This window comes from Podarcis pityusensis (genome assembly GCF_964106645.2).
Source record: "Podarcis pityusensis genome assembly, chromosome: W".
Lineage (NCBI taxonomy): Eukaryota > Metazoa > Chordata > Lepidosauria > Squamata > Lacertidae > Podarcis > Podarcis pityusensis.
Window position 1 is genome coordinate 25,668,515 of NC_138045.1, and position 16,225 is coordinate 25,684,739.

General features: G+C 49.9%; 1 protein-coding gene across 1 annotated transcript; it reads right to left on the bottom strand.

The window, feature by feature from the left end:
* Window positions 1-5,567: 5,567 nt before the first annotated feature.
* LOC308467646 (inositol polyphosphate 5-phosphatase OCRL-like) lies at window positions 5,568-15,968 on the bottom strand (the record flags this gene model as incomplete). The annotated part of the gene is given in 14 exon segments (XM_080989376.1): window positions 5,568-5,683; window positions 5,767-5,878; window positions 6,696-6,823; window positions 7,524-7,608; window positions 8,132-8,181; window positions 8,184-8,238; window positions 10,711-10,734; window positions 11,114-11,322; window positions 12,179-12,344; window positions 12,811-12,921; window positions 13,417-13,552; window positions 14,988-15,091; window positions 15,665-15,669; window positions 15,956-15,968. Coding segments are annotated over 14 exon segments (1,314 nt in total).
* Between the last annotated feature and the right edge of the window lie 257 nt (window positions 15,969-16,225).

A 16,225-nucleotide genomic window follows, 5' to 3' on the forward strand; every position in this document is an offset into this window, starting at 1 on the left:
GAGGGGAGGAAGCGCCATCACCTGCCCCGCATATTGAAGGGTAGTCCGATAAAGGATTCTGGGGTGTGTGGCCCTGTTCGAAGCCTATGGAGGTGAGGGCCTAAAGCACGCCCCTGAGCGGTGACCGGGGGGGGGGGGTCCGAGTTGATGTGCATCAGCAGGACTCCCCCTACTGGTGGTCAACCCTTCCCGGACTTCAAGCGGACGGGCTGAAGCCGGATAGTCGGTTAGGACCAATGCCTAAGCCAATACCACTCATCACCTGTAACCACTCAAGTTGTGGCCATATTTAGCCCATTAACCTTAAATAATTGTGTCATGTGTCTTTATTTCCACTTGGGGGGGGCGGGAACCCGCCACGCAATAGGGCTCTTTTTGTTTTTTTATGCACCCACAGACCCCAAACGGCTCTCCACAGGAACACAGTGGTGCATCTCATGTATGGGGGGGGATTCCAACACTCCCCCCACTCCCAGCAAAGCAAAGATAAGGGAAGCATTTCCAGCATTTAAAAGAGCCCTCAGCATAATGCTGTTAGGACAGCAGCCCTGCCTGGAGAGCGAAGGGGGCTGCTAGGAAGGTCGTCAAAGCATCAAGGCATAGATGAGCCAAAGAATGCAATGAAAAGTCTCTTAGAGCCAGAGTGACTGACAGGAAGACTGACAGAACGCCTGTCTGTTGCAGTTGATGGCTGAAGAGTTGAGAAACGGAGAAGGGGTAGAGAGAGGGGGGGTGTATAGTGGCTAGAATTCTGGACTAGGAGGACCTGGGAGATCCGAGTGCAAATCCCCACTCAGTCATGAAGTGCACTGTTTGATGTTGGGTCCAGTCACTCTCACCCTAGCCTGCCTAACAGGTTTGTTGTGAGGGGGAAAATGGGGGGAAAGGCAAGCCATCAATGCCACCTTGAACTGCTTGGATGAAAAGTGGGCTATGAATGTAATAAAAAGCATCCCCAAATAATGATCATGGAAGGTACCCTGGGGATCATCTAGTCCAACCCCCTGCAATGCGGGAATATGCAGCTGTACCTTACGGGAATCGGACCTGCAACCTTGGTGCTATCTGCAGCTCCCTCTAACCAGCTGAGCTGCAATGAGATTTGAGGGAGAATGGGAAGGCGGGGAAAGGGGGTGGGAAGAGAAGTTAAGCTGTTCAGGAAGGGGTTAAATTCCATGGGGATGCTGGCCGTGTGGGGGACCCCAAGCCCTCGCCCCAGAAGATTACAAAAAAGAAGCAGACGAAATCCTACTTACAGATTCACGATGCTGGCCATCTCTTCAGGTGAAATCCGCTCCTGTTTAAACTCAACTGCTTTAAAATGCTCACACAACACTAACCCTGAACCTTGCCTCTAACCCTATTGCTACTCCTCTCTGTCTAAAATATACAGGAAAATATGTGCACAAAATATACAAATGAAAATGAAATGATAAAGTGAAAGCAAAGCAAAGCAAAGTCTACACCTATCTCCCCTGTTGGTCCCTCGCTTGCTTGCTTGCTTCTCCGTCCCAGTTCTGTCTCAGCCAACTCCTCCCAACTATCCCTCGATGGGGATGTGTAGCTTCTGTCTTTTCTACAAGCAGCACGAGATATCACAAAGATGGGCAGGACACTGTTTCCTTGACAACCCATCCAGCTTGACCCTGAACTAATCTCCCCCCTCTTTCGTTGCCATGTTTTCTCCCTAACCTTGGGACACCTGCTGTTTGCAGCTTTACGAATCACTTTTTATCACAAACAGGTTCATCCATTTTCTGGCAACGTTTCTCAAGAGAGGCCACCCAAGCAATTCACCACCCACAATTTGCGGACACTGCTATGCCATCATATTGGCATCAGGTGTTTTCCAGGCCAGTGAATGTCAGCAACCCCTTCTTCTAAAGCTGCTTCCCCAGTTTCATCCAAAATAGAAAGAAATGTCATTTGGTAGCCCATTGAGAAGCTTGGGGAAGTAATGAAATACATTTCTGAAAGTTATTTATGGATGCACAAGGTCACCACATCTTTGCTTAAGGTGAATGGAAAGGAACATTTCCCCAGGCGGCACACCACTGTCCCCGAATCTCGTCCGCTGCTTGGTCATTTCAACAGATTGTGTGTCTTAGTAAGATTTTGTACATTTCAGAAAGCTTTCCCTTGCCTACAAATGAAGTGCATGATTTTTCAAAAACTTATGAATGCCCCGTGCTTTTACTTCTGGTGTGGTAAAAAATTGCAGAATCTGGCTATCATTTAAAGCAGTGTAAGATGCTGGTTTACGTTTCCCCTCACATTTGGTGACTAGGTAGGGATATGCAGTTTTGTGTTTTGTTTTTTGAAGAGTTCCTAAGGAGTCCTGCTGCTTCCGAGTTTTATTTTGGGGGTTGTTGTTTTTGTTTACAAAAAGGTAATCCAGTTGTAACCTTTTTCTAGGTACAATTCTGTACATTCTGGTACTACCTGTTCACTCATGGTCCCTCCAAATCCCTTTGTTTCTTTTAGCAATGTGTCCTTGTGTATCTGCATAAGCTTTTCAAAGCCTGCTACCTTTGCTTACAGAATTTCTCCTTGGTCTGACTCTGTGGAAGGCACCATGCTATTCCCCTTTAAATTAGCCATTTCGACAGAAAACATGAGAACTGGAATTTTGCTCTTGAATGGATTTTTGGATCGCCTGCATGCCAAGCACATACTTCTCCCACTGGGCCAGCACCCTTCCTCAGTGACTGAGCTCTCATTGCACACAGCCATCCAGCAAGCAAAAAAATGTTCTTGTTAGAAGGGCAGAGTGGGGAGCAAGAGATTCAGGGGCCGGTTTTAGACCCACAGTGCTCGGGTTTATTCTGTTGCCTGCTTGACATTGTGCCTCCTTCCCCCTACCTTTTATTCCTATGAAAGTTTCACAATGTCGCTGCTTGGGATTCTGGATAATCTATGGTGTTTTTCTTTTCAGTTTTTTAAATTAAATTTCCAAAAAAAAAATTTAGACAAACAAACAAACAAACAAACAAACAAACAAACATCCTAATTGCAATTAAACCAATCTTGATAACATTGTTAAGTGACTTCCTCAAATCCCCCTGGTTGAATTTCATTGTATTTCATTTTAACAGTTTTCCAAAATCAATCTTCTCCAAAAAAAATAAAAAATAACTTGATCACTTCACATCTTTCATTCTTTCTAATCTAGCTTGAAACATCTTAATTCCTATCCTTACATATTTAAATCCTAAGCCTATCTCGTATTTGCAAGCTTTTCCAATTAGGTTATCTTGACATATTTAGCTAAATAATCTTTGAATTTTGTCCATTCTTCCTGGTACTCCTCCTCCTTCTGGTCGCGGACTCTTCCCGTCAGGTCGGCTAGCCCCGGGATGTGACTAGATGCTTGTAATGTATGCCAGGCAATCTGGCACAAGTGGGTAGGGTTGCCATCCGCCCGGAATTGCCGGGATTTGGCCGTTGGAAACAAGTGTCCATGCGGGAAACGCTTGAATGTCCAGGAAAATCCAAACGTATAGCAATTCTACACGTGGGGAGTAGGGACGCAAGCACAAATCAGAATAAAGCAAAGGCTGGGAAAGTTCAAACAGAAACCCACACACACACACTATTCCTCAAGATTTGTGTTTAAGACACAGGATCATAGAATTGTGGAGTTGGAAGGGACACCGAGGACCATCTAGTTCCCTTATTCCCAATCAGGGGTCCGTGGCCCCATCCCTTGCCTCCCTCCAACTAATTTTCTCTCATTTTGGCATGGCAATAGCATACATTTTATGGACGGTCTTGTTGTTTTTAGTATACCTAAAATCCTTTGCTTATTACCCCACATTTTGTTCAAAAAATTGCTTTGCAGAGGTAACTACCATAGAGTTATCAAATTTTTCAAAAGTAGGGGGTCTGCGGCTTGGCTTTTGAAAAATAAGGGGTCCTCAGTAATCAGCCAATTAGGAACCACTGATCTAGTTCCATCCCCTACAATGCAGGAATAATGCAGTTGGCCTATACAGGGATCAAACTTATGACCTTGGCATTATCAGCACCCCGCTCTGAACATCTGCGTCACCTTCAGAGTTGTTGTTGTGGGAGCTGTAGTTCACCAAAGTAAATATTGAAAGGATCCTCTTTTCACATCAAGGACAGACCATGCCAAACATCTACCTTATGCACAAAATTGACTCCCCAAGCTCTTCTTGTGTTTTAAGACGCTGGGATGTGGGGAGCCGGAAATTCCACTGGCCGGGCAGAAGCCCCTTTTGTGACTCAATAGAGCTCTGTCTTCAACCCCAATTTTAGTTTGGAAAACTCCTCCCTTTTTCTTTAACACACTCCCCTCCCGCCACTTTCCTGCATTCCACTCTTTTCCATATCGAAAGCAATTTCTAATGTCCACTGCCAGGACCAGCTGAGGGTGTTTTTGCTTGAGGCAGAAACACCCTGAGCCCTGCCTCTGCTTCTCCTTTAGGAAAGGAGGCTGGAGAGGAGCAGACCTCCCCTCAAGAGTCTATGCAATAATTCGCAGCCAGCTGCTGCTGGGCTGAAACTTGCAAGCTGCACGCAGTATGAGGAAGGAGAGCAATTGAGAAACACCTTGGGGAAGCAATGTAGCCCTCTTTCTGCACCTGCAAGCCTTGTTGTGAAGAGCGAAGTCAGATTCCATGGTATCTGCACGACCTGATGCCCCATGCAGCACCCCCTCTCCACAGCCTCTCCCTCATGTGTGCTGCGAGGGCCCAAGGCGGCTCCATTTGGAAAGTCTGGCTGAGCTTCAGAGCAGTGGAGAAACCAGCAAAGGCAAGTGTAGCTCCCCTCCAAACACTAGAACAATCTCTGCACAACAGATCTTTCATTTTGAAACAACCGTTTCCCAGTAAATTAAGAGTGTGGGTGCACCAAGTACAGGAACCCAGGACAGAAAAGCAGAAAGACAAAGTTGCAGAACTTGGGGTCGGGTGGGGAGCCCAACCCAACCCAGCTGTACCCACGGCCTCAGCTCCCCTCCTGCTGCCCAGCCTGCGCCCCCTCCTCCTCCCTGGTCCCTTTAGGCAGTGCTTAGTGTTTCATGAAGAATGAACACCCTAGAACTCTACTTGGCAGAATGGGGACAGATAGCTGAACTATAGAGAGCAGGCTAAGGCGTACGTGGGCCACAGTGGCTGCCCTGCCCCTTCTTGATGAGCATCAAGGCTGGGGGGACAGAGAAAGAGGTCCTGCAATCCCAGGACAGGCCAGGAATCCTTATGCCTGGTACCCACCAAGAGTAGCACATGCTCAGCTGCAGCAGAAGGGGAGAGCGTGGACTACTGCGCAGGGACTGAGAGCAGCAGTGGTGGTAGGAGGATGGGCAGGGGAATGTCTGTCCTCCAACAGGGTCCCTCCCCAAGCACCCTGAACCTGCTGCCAATGCCCTGGAACCATGTGGAAAGCCAAGTGTGCAAGCGTGTCAGTAGTCAAGTGGAAAAGGTGGAAAGGGCGAAGCACAGGGAAGGGAGCTGGCACATGGCAAGATGGCACAAGGGGAAGGGCAGGCACCAGAGAACAGAGGCTGGGCCTTGCCTCTTCCCTCCCCACTTCGTCTCCAGTCACGCTTGGCACCTTTCGTAGTCATCCGCCCCCAGCAGGAAGCCCAGGAGGAAGCCGATGGCACTCGGCAGAACGTTGGGCAGAGGCCGTAGCAGGAGGCTGGCGAAGAGGGTGGCTGCAGGGAAGCGAAAACATTTGCATGAGAGGAGGCGGGAGCAGGAGGAAGGCCAGCTCCCAGCCAGGACAGGCAGGCCTTACCTAGCATGTTGCCACTGACGTTGCTGCTCTCAGAGTATTTCAGCAGCTCCCGCAGGAAAGCCACCACGAAGCGGAACACGTTCTGGTGCGACCGCGGCAACTGGCAGATCACCGGCAAGACAGGGAGGGGCGGTTTGGAGTTTCAGTGCAGAGCTTTGCTAGAGGAGGGGCATGGATCACTAGCACTGTGTACTTGTTATGTTTGCAGTTTTAGACCTGGCATAAAAAAAAAAGAATGTTTAAAATGGTAACCGGACTAGAACTCTGCTGGGAACTTTGGGGAATAATACAACTGTAGAGTCGGAAGGGACCACGAGGGTTAACTAATCGAACCCCCTGCAATGCCTAAGGTGGGGCTCGAACTCAGGACACTGAGATGAAGAGTCTTATGCTCTACCAACTGAGCTATCTTGGGGGAAGGGCCATAGCTCTGCAGTAAACCACCTGCTTTTCATGCAGAAAGTCTCAGGCTCCACCCCCAGCATCTCCCAGGAGGGTAGGGAACATCCCTTGTCTGAAATCCTGGAGAGCCACTGCTTGTCAATTTCGACAATACTGAGCTAGATGGCCCAGTATATGGCCACTTCCTGGGTTGGAAATTCAAGCAAGGTTCACTGAAACAGGTGGGCTATTGTTACAAGTCCTGGTCAGAAAGCAAAAAGGCAACATGTGCGCACCCCACCCCCCTCCACAACCGAGAGGGATGGTTATCAAAGGAGACATCAGCAACCTCTGCAGTTAACAAGGCTTCCCAGACCAGACTAGCCCTCCTGCCAGTGTGCTGGTGTACTGGCTTTCAGGGATGTTTTAGTGGATTTCCTGTTACTCGCGGCAACATTTGGACTAGATGACTTTGGAAATCCCTTCTGATTCTATGCTTCTGTACACACCGCAGACCAGCCAGGAAGAGATGGGGCTCTGGGGCCGACCTGGCGACAGAGGTGGCTGTCATGTGAGCACTCAAGGCAGCACTGATACAGTTCATAGCAAAGGACTGGTTCTGGCACTGCCTCCAGGAAGATGAGCAGAGCTTCGGCCACCGAGTGGTCACTGCCAGCTATTGACAGCCTGGCAAGGAAAGTGTTCTGTCCTGTTACCTGCAGCCTGCCTCCTTCCCAGGCTGGTCCAAAGCAAGAAGCTTGGTCCTTATACATCTGGGCCCACCTTGCAAGTTCCCCCTTTTGGCGCAAGGTGGACCTTGAACCCGCAGCCCTGAGATTAAGAGTGTCACGCTCTACCAGCTGAGCCATCCCACTGTAATTATCCCACACCTCCCCTCTTGACGAAGCTGCCTGCAAAGCTGATCTGCTGAGGAAATGTCCTTCTGCAGGCATGGTTTCAATCCAAACAACAAATACTAGTGGTCAACTCCAAAAGTGTGGTCAAGAAACCCTGCTTGCCAAAGAACATTGAACACGCCCTTGAAGCTCCTTTGCAGCCATGCCTTTACCTGTCTCCACACCTGACACCACGTATGACGCTAGATGTGGGGCCTGCGGGCCTGTCAAGGTTCCCCACCTCTGCTCTATCTAGCCAGGCTGATGTTTTCAAATGGGGGTTAAAGCTGTTAAGCTGTTTGGATGCATGACTGGACTTTACTGTGGGCATTTCATTGTGCTGTGTCCCAGAGCCTTAAGGATGGAGTGGCCTAGGAACCTAAGCCACCAGGTATATAAAAGTGAGGTCCACTCCAGCCAAGAGCGAAAGAAAACCACCAAGCAGCCCTACTCCCCAACAATGCCCCCTAAAGAGGATACGGATCGTCTCGGGAATGCTGGTGTCCAGGCACTCAGTTATCTCCTGCAGCTCGTCCTGCATGCCCGGGGTCTGGAAGAGGTCCTCCTGAAACAGAGTATCACCCATGCGTTAGGAAGGGATGAGGTACATCCTGGATAGCATGAAGAACAATCCAGGCCTGGAGTGCATAATGTGAGGTCGAGGAATGCCACAATGGAGAGAAGCCCATCACCAAGAGAGCTGGCACAAGGGCTGAGAATTGTATCCCACCTGCTTTCCACAGTAGCATTCCTACTACCCTTCTCATGATTTGGGGCAATGGGAGAGTAAAATCATTCCCCGCTTCTTCTAGTGGTGAGTGTCAGAGAGCCGCTTTGCTAGGGAGAGACAGACAATGGTTGTGAACACTTGGGTTCTTCTGAGTCGCTCTAAGGAAGACCGTATGCTGGATGTCCCACCCGCTGCCGCTCCACCAAGGTGCCACTATACTCACAGCAGGAGCTTGTAAGAGCGAATCGGTAGCTAAGATATAAATCAATTGTGACGTTTGGAACCTGCACACCCCAAAACTGGCACTGGATTCCAGCCCACACCCATCCTTTCAATGGTACCGTCCCCCTCAGCTCACCTGGTGGCAGGCATTCTTGAAGAGGTGGTCCACCAAAAGCCAGATCTCTTTGGCCGCTCAGTGGAGTCATCACCATCCTGGGGTACGATATCCAGAAACTGCTTCTCCTGGAGGTCCAATGACAAGCGGGACTGGCATGAGAGCCTGACAGAATGTGTGCCTGTATGCATTCTTTCCTTGCTCCAGCTGGGTGGACAAGTCTTGCCCTCTGAGGCCACAACTAGGGCTGGGCGATAGCTGGCTTTCAACACGGTGATATATCACTAGCTAAACACTGCAATACACCAATATATCGCGATGTCTGAAATATGATGGAGCTATGTAGAGCCATTGGCTGGCTTCACGGTTTCCCCCGCATTGTGATTTTTGCTGCCCCCTGCAGGAGGGCAGGGGAAAGCTGAACCGGCAGAGTCCACAGGGGCTGCAGGAATCTCGAGAAGCATTGTCTGGCTTCACAGTTTCCCCCCACATGGTGTTTTTTGCATAGTACACACACACATCATGATTCGCAATATATTGCCAGGTCAGAAATTATGAAACCAGTCTCACTATCTAGACTTCAAGCTGATTTGAAAATATATCTATATTGACATATCGCCCGGCCCTAGCCACAGCAAGCATCTCAAGTGGGAAAACAAAAAACAAATTGCTCGCACCCCAAATCCAAGCTCCCCCTCCCCCTATTAATATGCAGCTTTTAATCCTCCCACTCCGGATGTGCAGTTCACCCAAAAGCTTACTAAATATGCAGCTGTGGACATGAGGTTTGGCTAACATTTTATTTAAATTGCTGGAACCTGCCCTGGGACCTTAGGGTGAAGGGCAGGAAATAAGTAACAAAAACAGCAACAGAACATGGATGGGCCTTCATAGGTTGATGGGCTGCAGCCCCAGCCAGCATGATGAGATGATGGGGTCACATGTTCACCACCCCTTGTCTAGAGCACGTTGCAGAGGCAGTGGTAGAAACTGAACAACAGCTGGAGCCCCAGCCCACGACTTTGTCTGGGCAATGCAGCACACAGCAGCTGGTGAACAATGCCTCCGGCCTCCTTCCCATCTTCCTCTCCAGAAATGTTCAGGGTGGTTAGTTCTATCTCAAGCTACCACATTCAAGAGAAAGAGAAAGAGAGGAGGGGGGAGCAAGAGAGCTTTAGGAGCACAGCAATGGCAAGCAGCCCATCACTAAAAGGAGCTGGCAAGGATGGAGAATTTGATCCCCTCATCCCCAGGGCAGCTGTTGATTAGGACCCAGTTCATCCCCCCTCCCCCGCCGCCAATACTCCCCGCCCCTGTCGAGAGAGAGAGAGAGAGAGAGAGAGAGAGAGAGAGAGAGAGAGAGAGAGTGTATTGGTGTGGGGAATGACACATACTGTATCAGAGTCTTAGTGCAAGAGTAGCTGGTGCATGCTAAAGAACACAGGAGCCTTGCTGGGTTAGATCAGCATTTTGTTCCCACAATGGCCAACCACATGCCCTTGGGAGTCCATAGGGACACGGGGACAAGAGCACTCTGTCCATCATGTTCCCCAGAAACTGGTAATCAAAAGCATGTGGTTTCTGATAATAGTGGCAAGAAATAGCCTTGACCGGTAGCCGCTGATAAACATATCCTCCATGGTTCTAAATGTCTACAGCTGTCCAAATTGACAGTCACCACTGTCTCCTTGTGGCTATGATAATACACCCAAGTAGATCTGATTTCGAGAGGAGTGACATTTCCCTGAGCCACCCCAAAGCAGCCACTACTGCTTCCCAAATGTCAGTGCTCAGGTGGTAAGAGTAAGCCAGAGTGTCATAGTCTGTGCAGCAGTTGCTGAGCACAGAGACAAGGAGAAAACTGGCTCTTGGGGCCAGAGGGGGCTGGCGCCTGCATCATGAGACTGGGCTTTCTGCCTCCCGTGCTGCCAATCGCAAGCGGACCCAGAGTCAAGCAGCGCAAAATCAGTGACAAGCAGTGATGGCAAATTCTGGTTTCGTCTCCGTTCTCCTCTGCCGAGTTCTACAAGGGCCACGTTGAGACTAGGGAAGAGACCAACCACCTGGACTGGATTTGAGTCAGAAGGCAGGCAGGTGCGGGTTGCCTGAGAGCAAAGTCAGGTTGGTGGGGTAGTGCCTGGTTTGCCCTAAGGGACCAGCTGCCACTGCATGGAGCAGCTGCTGATCGTTGACAAGGGCAACTCCATTTACGTGCCTTCGAGGCACATGCACACTGGAAGGGGCACTTGAAGGGGCAAAAATGTCCCCCCCAAGAGCACAAAAGCGGCAAAGCGGCATGGAAACAGCATCTCGACTCCCTCCCAGGAGCTTTGGCACCGACCTCTCAGGCCTGTGGAGAGTTGGAGCAAGGAGTTTTGCAGGGAGGCTGGCAAGTGCTGCTGGTTTTCAAAAGGCCTTTCAAAAGGGTTTCCGGAAGTTGAGAGGGTGTTTGCAGGCTTTTCCAATGCTGTCCCCAATATACGCAATTTCATTTAAACGCACAGTACCTTGGAACGCAACCCCTGTGTAAACGGGGCGTTGCCTGTACCTGATTTGAGCCCGCTACAAGAACATCTAGAGGAAACCAAACCAACTGTTACCTTTTCTAGGAATCTGTCTTCTCCCTGAGATCAGAGGAGGAAGGCAAGAGCAAAAGACAACCAAGGGTGTTAATGGCACAGGCCCTGAGAAGAGAAAGAAACAGCCCGTTGGCTGAACAGTATCTGGGCAGATGGCAGGGAAATGCACACGGTTCAGTGGCCCTGCGAAAGGGCAGGTGGGAGGACCAGAACCTGGGATGACTCAGTCAAGGCAAACAAAGGGCATGAACAGCACACAGGAAGCTGATGCACAGCTACAGAAGCTGAAGCTGAATGCAGCGGAGGACCCCCAGCCCCCACATTGCTGAGTGGAAGAGCAGCTGTTTTTCAAGCAGGCAAGCAGAGTGGGAAGGGTAGACATTCAGCACATGAACCTGCCAGGTAAATCAACCCCTTTCCCTACCAGGTCAATAAGTCTGGTGACGGGAACTTCGCCAATCGGCTGCCTCATCCAGCACAAGGCTTCCAAGGAGGTCCCGAAGCAGCTTGGTAGGTAGCTCCCACTGAGGGTGAGGAAATAGTCCTTGCCACGGTCAAGGTGAAGGACAAAGATAGCCTCAATCTTCTCTTCCTTGCTGACGTACACATCCAGGGAAATGTCCACCGTCTCACCTAAAACGGGAGGAGGTCAGGTAGATACACTCTTTGGCACAGCCAAGTTGGCTTGTCTGTAAATTAAAAGTTAAGACGGTGAATAATTGAACAGAAGGACACAATAGGAGCCTGCTGGATCAGGCCAGTGGCCCATCTAGTACAGCCTCCTGTTCTCACAGGTGTATGGGGGAAACCTTAACTTCAAGAATTAGGAGAAGAAGCGACTCAGTTCCCACCCCCACCCCACTTTCCTCTCTAGTCCTCCAAAGCAGCAGCTGCACAGAAGATGGTGACAGGATACTGGGGGGTGAGAGAAAGTGATCCTAACAAAAGAATATAAAAAGGGAAAGGATTTTTGCACCCCCAATGTAACTTTCTTTTTTAGTTTACATTTCATTGAGTTTTTAAAAGTTTGGCTAGTTCTATATGTTCCCCAAGATATTTTTGTGCCTCCACAACATAAAAATACGCATTTTTTTTTTTAAAAAAGGTAATTTTTGGACGGACTGCTCTCACTGGTTCCCTGCGATGCCAAAAGGTGTTTTGGGACCCTCCAGCATTGTTTTGCTTCAATTCATTTGTGTGTGTGTGTGTGTGTGTGTGTGTGTGTGTGTGTGTTTAAAGCTGGTCACACACACTTTTACACTTTGGGCTCAGCTGCTTTGACGTGTGGCCCTTGGAGGCTTGAGCATGGGGCAATGCAGCCCACAAATGTTAAGCCGCCCCTGCTCTACCAAACTCCCAAGGTTTGAGGGAGGAGGGTTGGGAAGAGGAGGGGAAAAGGGGGGATGAAAAGGAAACCAAGGCCTTCCCTAGATGAGCCTTGGGGTCCCTTTCCAACTCTACAGTTCTCTGATTCCAGAGAGAGACGTGCTGGGCTCCAAGTATCCCTCGCAGGGCTCAGCGCGAAGCCATGGCTTACAATACTGGCTGTCACTGAGCTTGGGGATAAAGGAGAAGTGGAGGGTGACCTGCCCATTGTTTGTGATCTGGAACTTCTCCTTCTGCAGCTGCCGGAACTTCACATTCTCAAACGGAAACTGCAGAGCAAAAGGGGGGGGGGGGGAGAGGAAAGAGAGTGCTTGCCTTCAGCAGAAGCACGGAAACGTGCTCCAGGGGGAAGTTTGTCCTTGGCCCCGGGCTCTCATTTAGGGGACTGCACATGCAACAGGTCCACGTGGGGCTCTCCAGATCTTGCTGCACTTGCCACTGGCCATGTTGGCTGGGGATGATGGGAGTTGTAGTCCAGCATCTGGAGGGCACCACGCTGGCTACCCCTGGAGTCTTTGCCTGCGAGGAAGAGGAAGAGGCTGCCGCTCAGTGGGAGGGCATCTGCCTTGCATGCAAAGGTCCCAGGTTCTATCCCCAGCATCTCCAGGTAGGGCTGGGAGAGATCCCCCGGAAATCCTGGGGAACCGCTCAAGACTGAGCTAGATGGGCCAAGGGCTTCTTTCCCCCCTGGTCTTTTTGCAGCAAACCCTCTTTAAGGGGTTGGAGAGGATCCTATTCGTCTTTACCTCCCTCCAGGGAGGGAAGGAATTCGTTCTCCATCCTGTCCATCAACTGAACAATATCCTCAAACACTTTCCGGTACCGTCGGTCAGCCACAACCTTCACCTATGGGGGGGGCAGAGCACATTTGTTGGGGCTATGGACTGAAAGGGGGGGGCATGAGTTAAGAGCAGAAAGGCCTGATGCACCCCCCTGTTCCCAGCCCTGAAAGAGGCAAGTACTGTAACTCTGAGAGCTTCCCCAGGATGGCAGCGGCTGTGACTTCCAGAGCCAATGGGCTGAAGCCAAATGCTCCAAGCCAAGTACCACAGAAGCTCCATTGCATGAATGGAGCCAACGGTTAAGGTATACAGTTCAGCCCATGTGGTCTGCCATGCCTGCAGGAGCAGCGTGTACTCAGAACAGTGGAGAATGGAAGCCTAGGGATTTAACAGAGCCAAAACCTGCCCACTCCCTGCACCGGAAGTCATTGGCCAAGGAGGAGCTCTGTGGAAAGGGGCCTGGTTGTTGGTCGGGGCCTGCCCAGATTCGAGGAGGTGCCACATAGCAGGCAACTAAAAACCCTGAATAGACGATAGCCCTGGCCAGGGCAGGTGTTACCCCTCTGAGGAAGAGGGAGCTGACGGGCTTGTGGTCGCTCCTTTTCAATTCCATGTGGCTTCGGTAGCTGAGCTGATTCACGCTGCCTCCTCTCCAGAGGATTGGCTCACACCATGCTGGCACACGGCACTTCCCACTGCAAGGAGACAGAAGAGACACCAGGACTGTTGGACTGGCTGAGGCAACACACAAGGCTCACACAGTCAAACTTTGGCTCCACACACGGCCTGTGATCTTGACCACGGTCAAGAGCTGGAGATGATGGGGCTTGGGAGTCCAACTTCTGAAGGGGCGGACCTTGCAGGTGTGCAGGCATTTTGCCTCATGGAGAGAGTTGTTAGGAAATCAAAAGCTGCCTTCTACCAGGTCAGAATGAATTTCTGACCTCCCCCAGTTTGGATTCCTACATTGCAGGGGGTTGGACTAGATGACCCTCGTGATCCCTTCCAACCCCAAAATTCATTAATTAAGTCTACTCTGGCTGGCAGCAGCTCTCTGTGGCCCAATCCTTTTTCAGGTGGAGGCGCCATAGAGTTTCAACTTGAGACTCTGCATACAAAGCATATGGCACACCACCAAATGATGATCCTTCCCCAAAGCAAGGGGCCCCGTTATTCTTGTTCAGACACTATTTTTTCAGTGATCCAAAAGACCCTTTCTGGCACCTGAAATGCTGCCCAAAGGAGCCTGCCGTTTTCCGGCTTCGTCACTACATGTTCCGCCTGTCCTTTTGATTTCCCCATTACCACAGCAAGAGCAATGAAACTAGCAGGCCTAGGTGGCTTCTGACAGTTGTCAAGAACCACAAGAATATGCCAAATCCTGGATGGTGAGGCTCAATGGCTACTAGCCATAATGGCCACAGAACATACTCCACCAAGAGAAGCAGTATGGCTTGGAGGAGGGGAGCGTGCTGTTGCACTCAGGTCCTGTTTGTGGGCTCCCCGAGAGGCATCTCATTGGCCAATGTGAGAACAGGATGCTGGGCCAGATGGACCAATGGCCTGATCCAGCAGGGCTGCTCTCATGCTCTTATGCCCTGGCAGACTCATCTTGAGAGAGCACCAAGTCTAATTCCCAGACTTCCTTGACACAATCAGGATTCTCTGCTTATACACGCCATGAAACAGAGGATGCTGGTTATCAGGACAAATGTGGGGGAAAGGCTGCTTGTGGAAAAGGAGCCAAAACATTTCCAGAGACTTTGAGCAGGGATGGCTTGAGGAAGACAACATATCACAGCCTTGCATTTCACAACTCGCCTAGCAGCCTTTGGCAACCAGGAATTCCATGCAAGCAAAGTGAGCAGGTGAAGGAGAGCTGGATCTCTCTCTTCCTCCGTGGCTTGGTGTCCATTCTGGCTGCAGAGGAAAGGAAGTCCATCCAGCCCTCAACTCTAGCCCTCCTCCAACAGCTTGCTTAGCAGAAAGCCATGTTTAAAATATATGTTTTACTAGCCTGCTCAGGAGGATGGAAAGGCAGGACACTACTAGCATCTCAGCAGACTAGGAAAAACAAACAAGCCTTGCAGAAGAATGATTGAGAGGACTTACTTACAAAGGCTCAACTATCAAGCAGGATCTGTTTTAGAGTCGAATTTGTACGTCGGGAGGAACTTGATCTCTCCCTCTGTGAAATCAGCAAAAGCTGTCTTTTGGGTACGCTGAATGTTTAGCTAAAGCCAAAAAGAAATCGCTTATCAGCAGAGAAGCAAAAGACCCCCTGTTGCCTGACAATGGAGTATATTAACAGCCACTGTTGTGCTGGAAAACCAAGGTGAAGTACTAGTAGGTTAAAGTTAAAGGTAAAGGGACCCCTGACCATTAGGTCCAGTCGTGACCGATTCTGGGGTTGCGGCGCTCATCTCGCGTTATTGGCCGAGGGAGCCGGCGTACAGCTTCCGGGTCATGTGGCCAGCATGACTAAGCTGCTTCTGGTGAACCAGAACAGCACACAGAAACAGCGTTTACCTTCCCGCCGGAGCGGTACCTATTGATCTACTTGCACTTGGACGTGCTTTTGAACTGCTAGGTTGGCAGGAACAGGGACAGAGCAAGGGGAGCTCACCCCATCACGGGGATTCAAACCGCCGACCTTCTGATCTGCAAGTCCTAGGCTCTGTGGTTTAACCCACAGCGCCACCTGTGTCCCACTGTTAGTAGTACCCAGTGGCCATTTGTTTTTCATGTCTGCTTTTATGATATGTTTATCAGTATGTGGTTAACAGCTTCATATCCTACTGTTTTACAGAGGCTGTTTACAAATTCGACTCTAAAACAGATCGCTGGGACTCCAGGTAAGCGCCTGCTTGATAGTTGAGCCTTTGTAAGTAAGTCCTCTCAATCATTCTTCTGCAAGGCTTGTTTGTTTTTCCTAGTCTGCTGAGATGCTAGTAGTGTCCTGCCTTTCCATCCTCTTGAGCAGGCTAGTAAAAAATATATTTTAAACAACAACAATATATTTAAGCAACCACACTACCTGGGGTGTATGAGACATCCATAACTTTCTGGTATAGTTCCTCTGGTATAGTTCGTGCCACCTCTTCTTGACATCTTCTGCTTCTGTTAGGTCCTTTCCACCTTTGTCCTTTATTATGGTACTCTTTGTATGAAATGTTCCTTTCATAGCTCCAATTTTCTTGAACAGATCTCTGGTTCTTCCCATTCTGTTGTTTTCCTCTATTTCTTTGCATTGCTCATTTAAGAAGGCCCTCTTGTCTCTCCTTGCTATTTTTTTGGAAATCTGGATTCAATTTCCTGTATCTTTCACTATCTCCCTCGCATTTTGCTTGCCTTCGCCAAGTCCACCT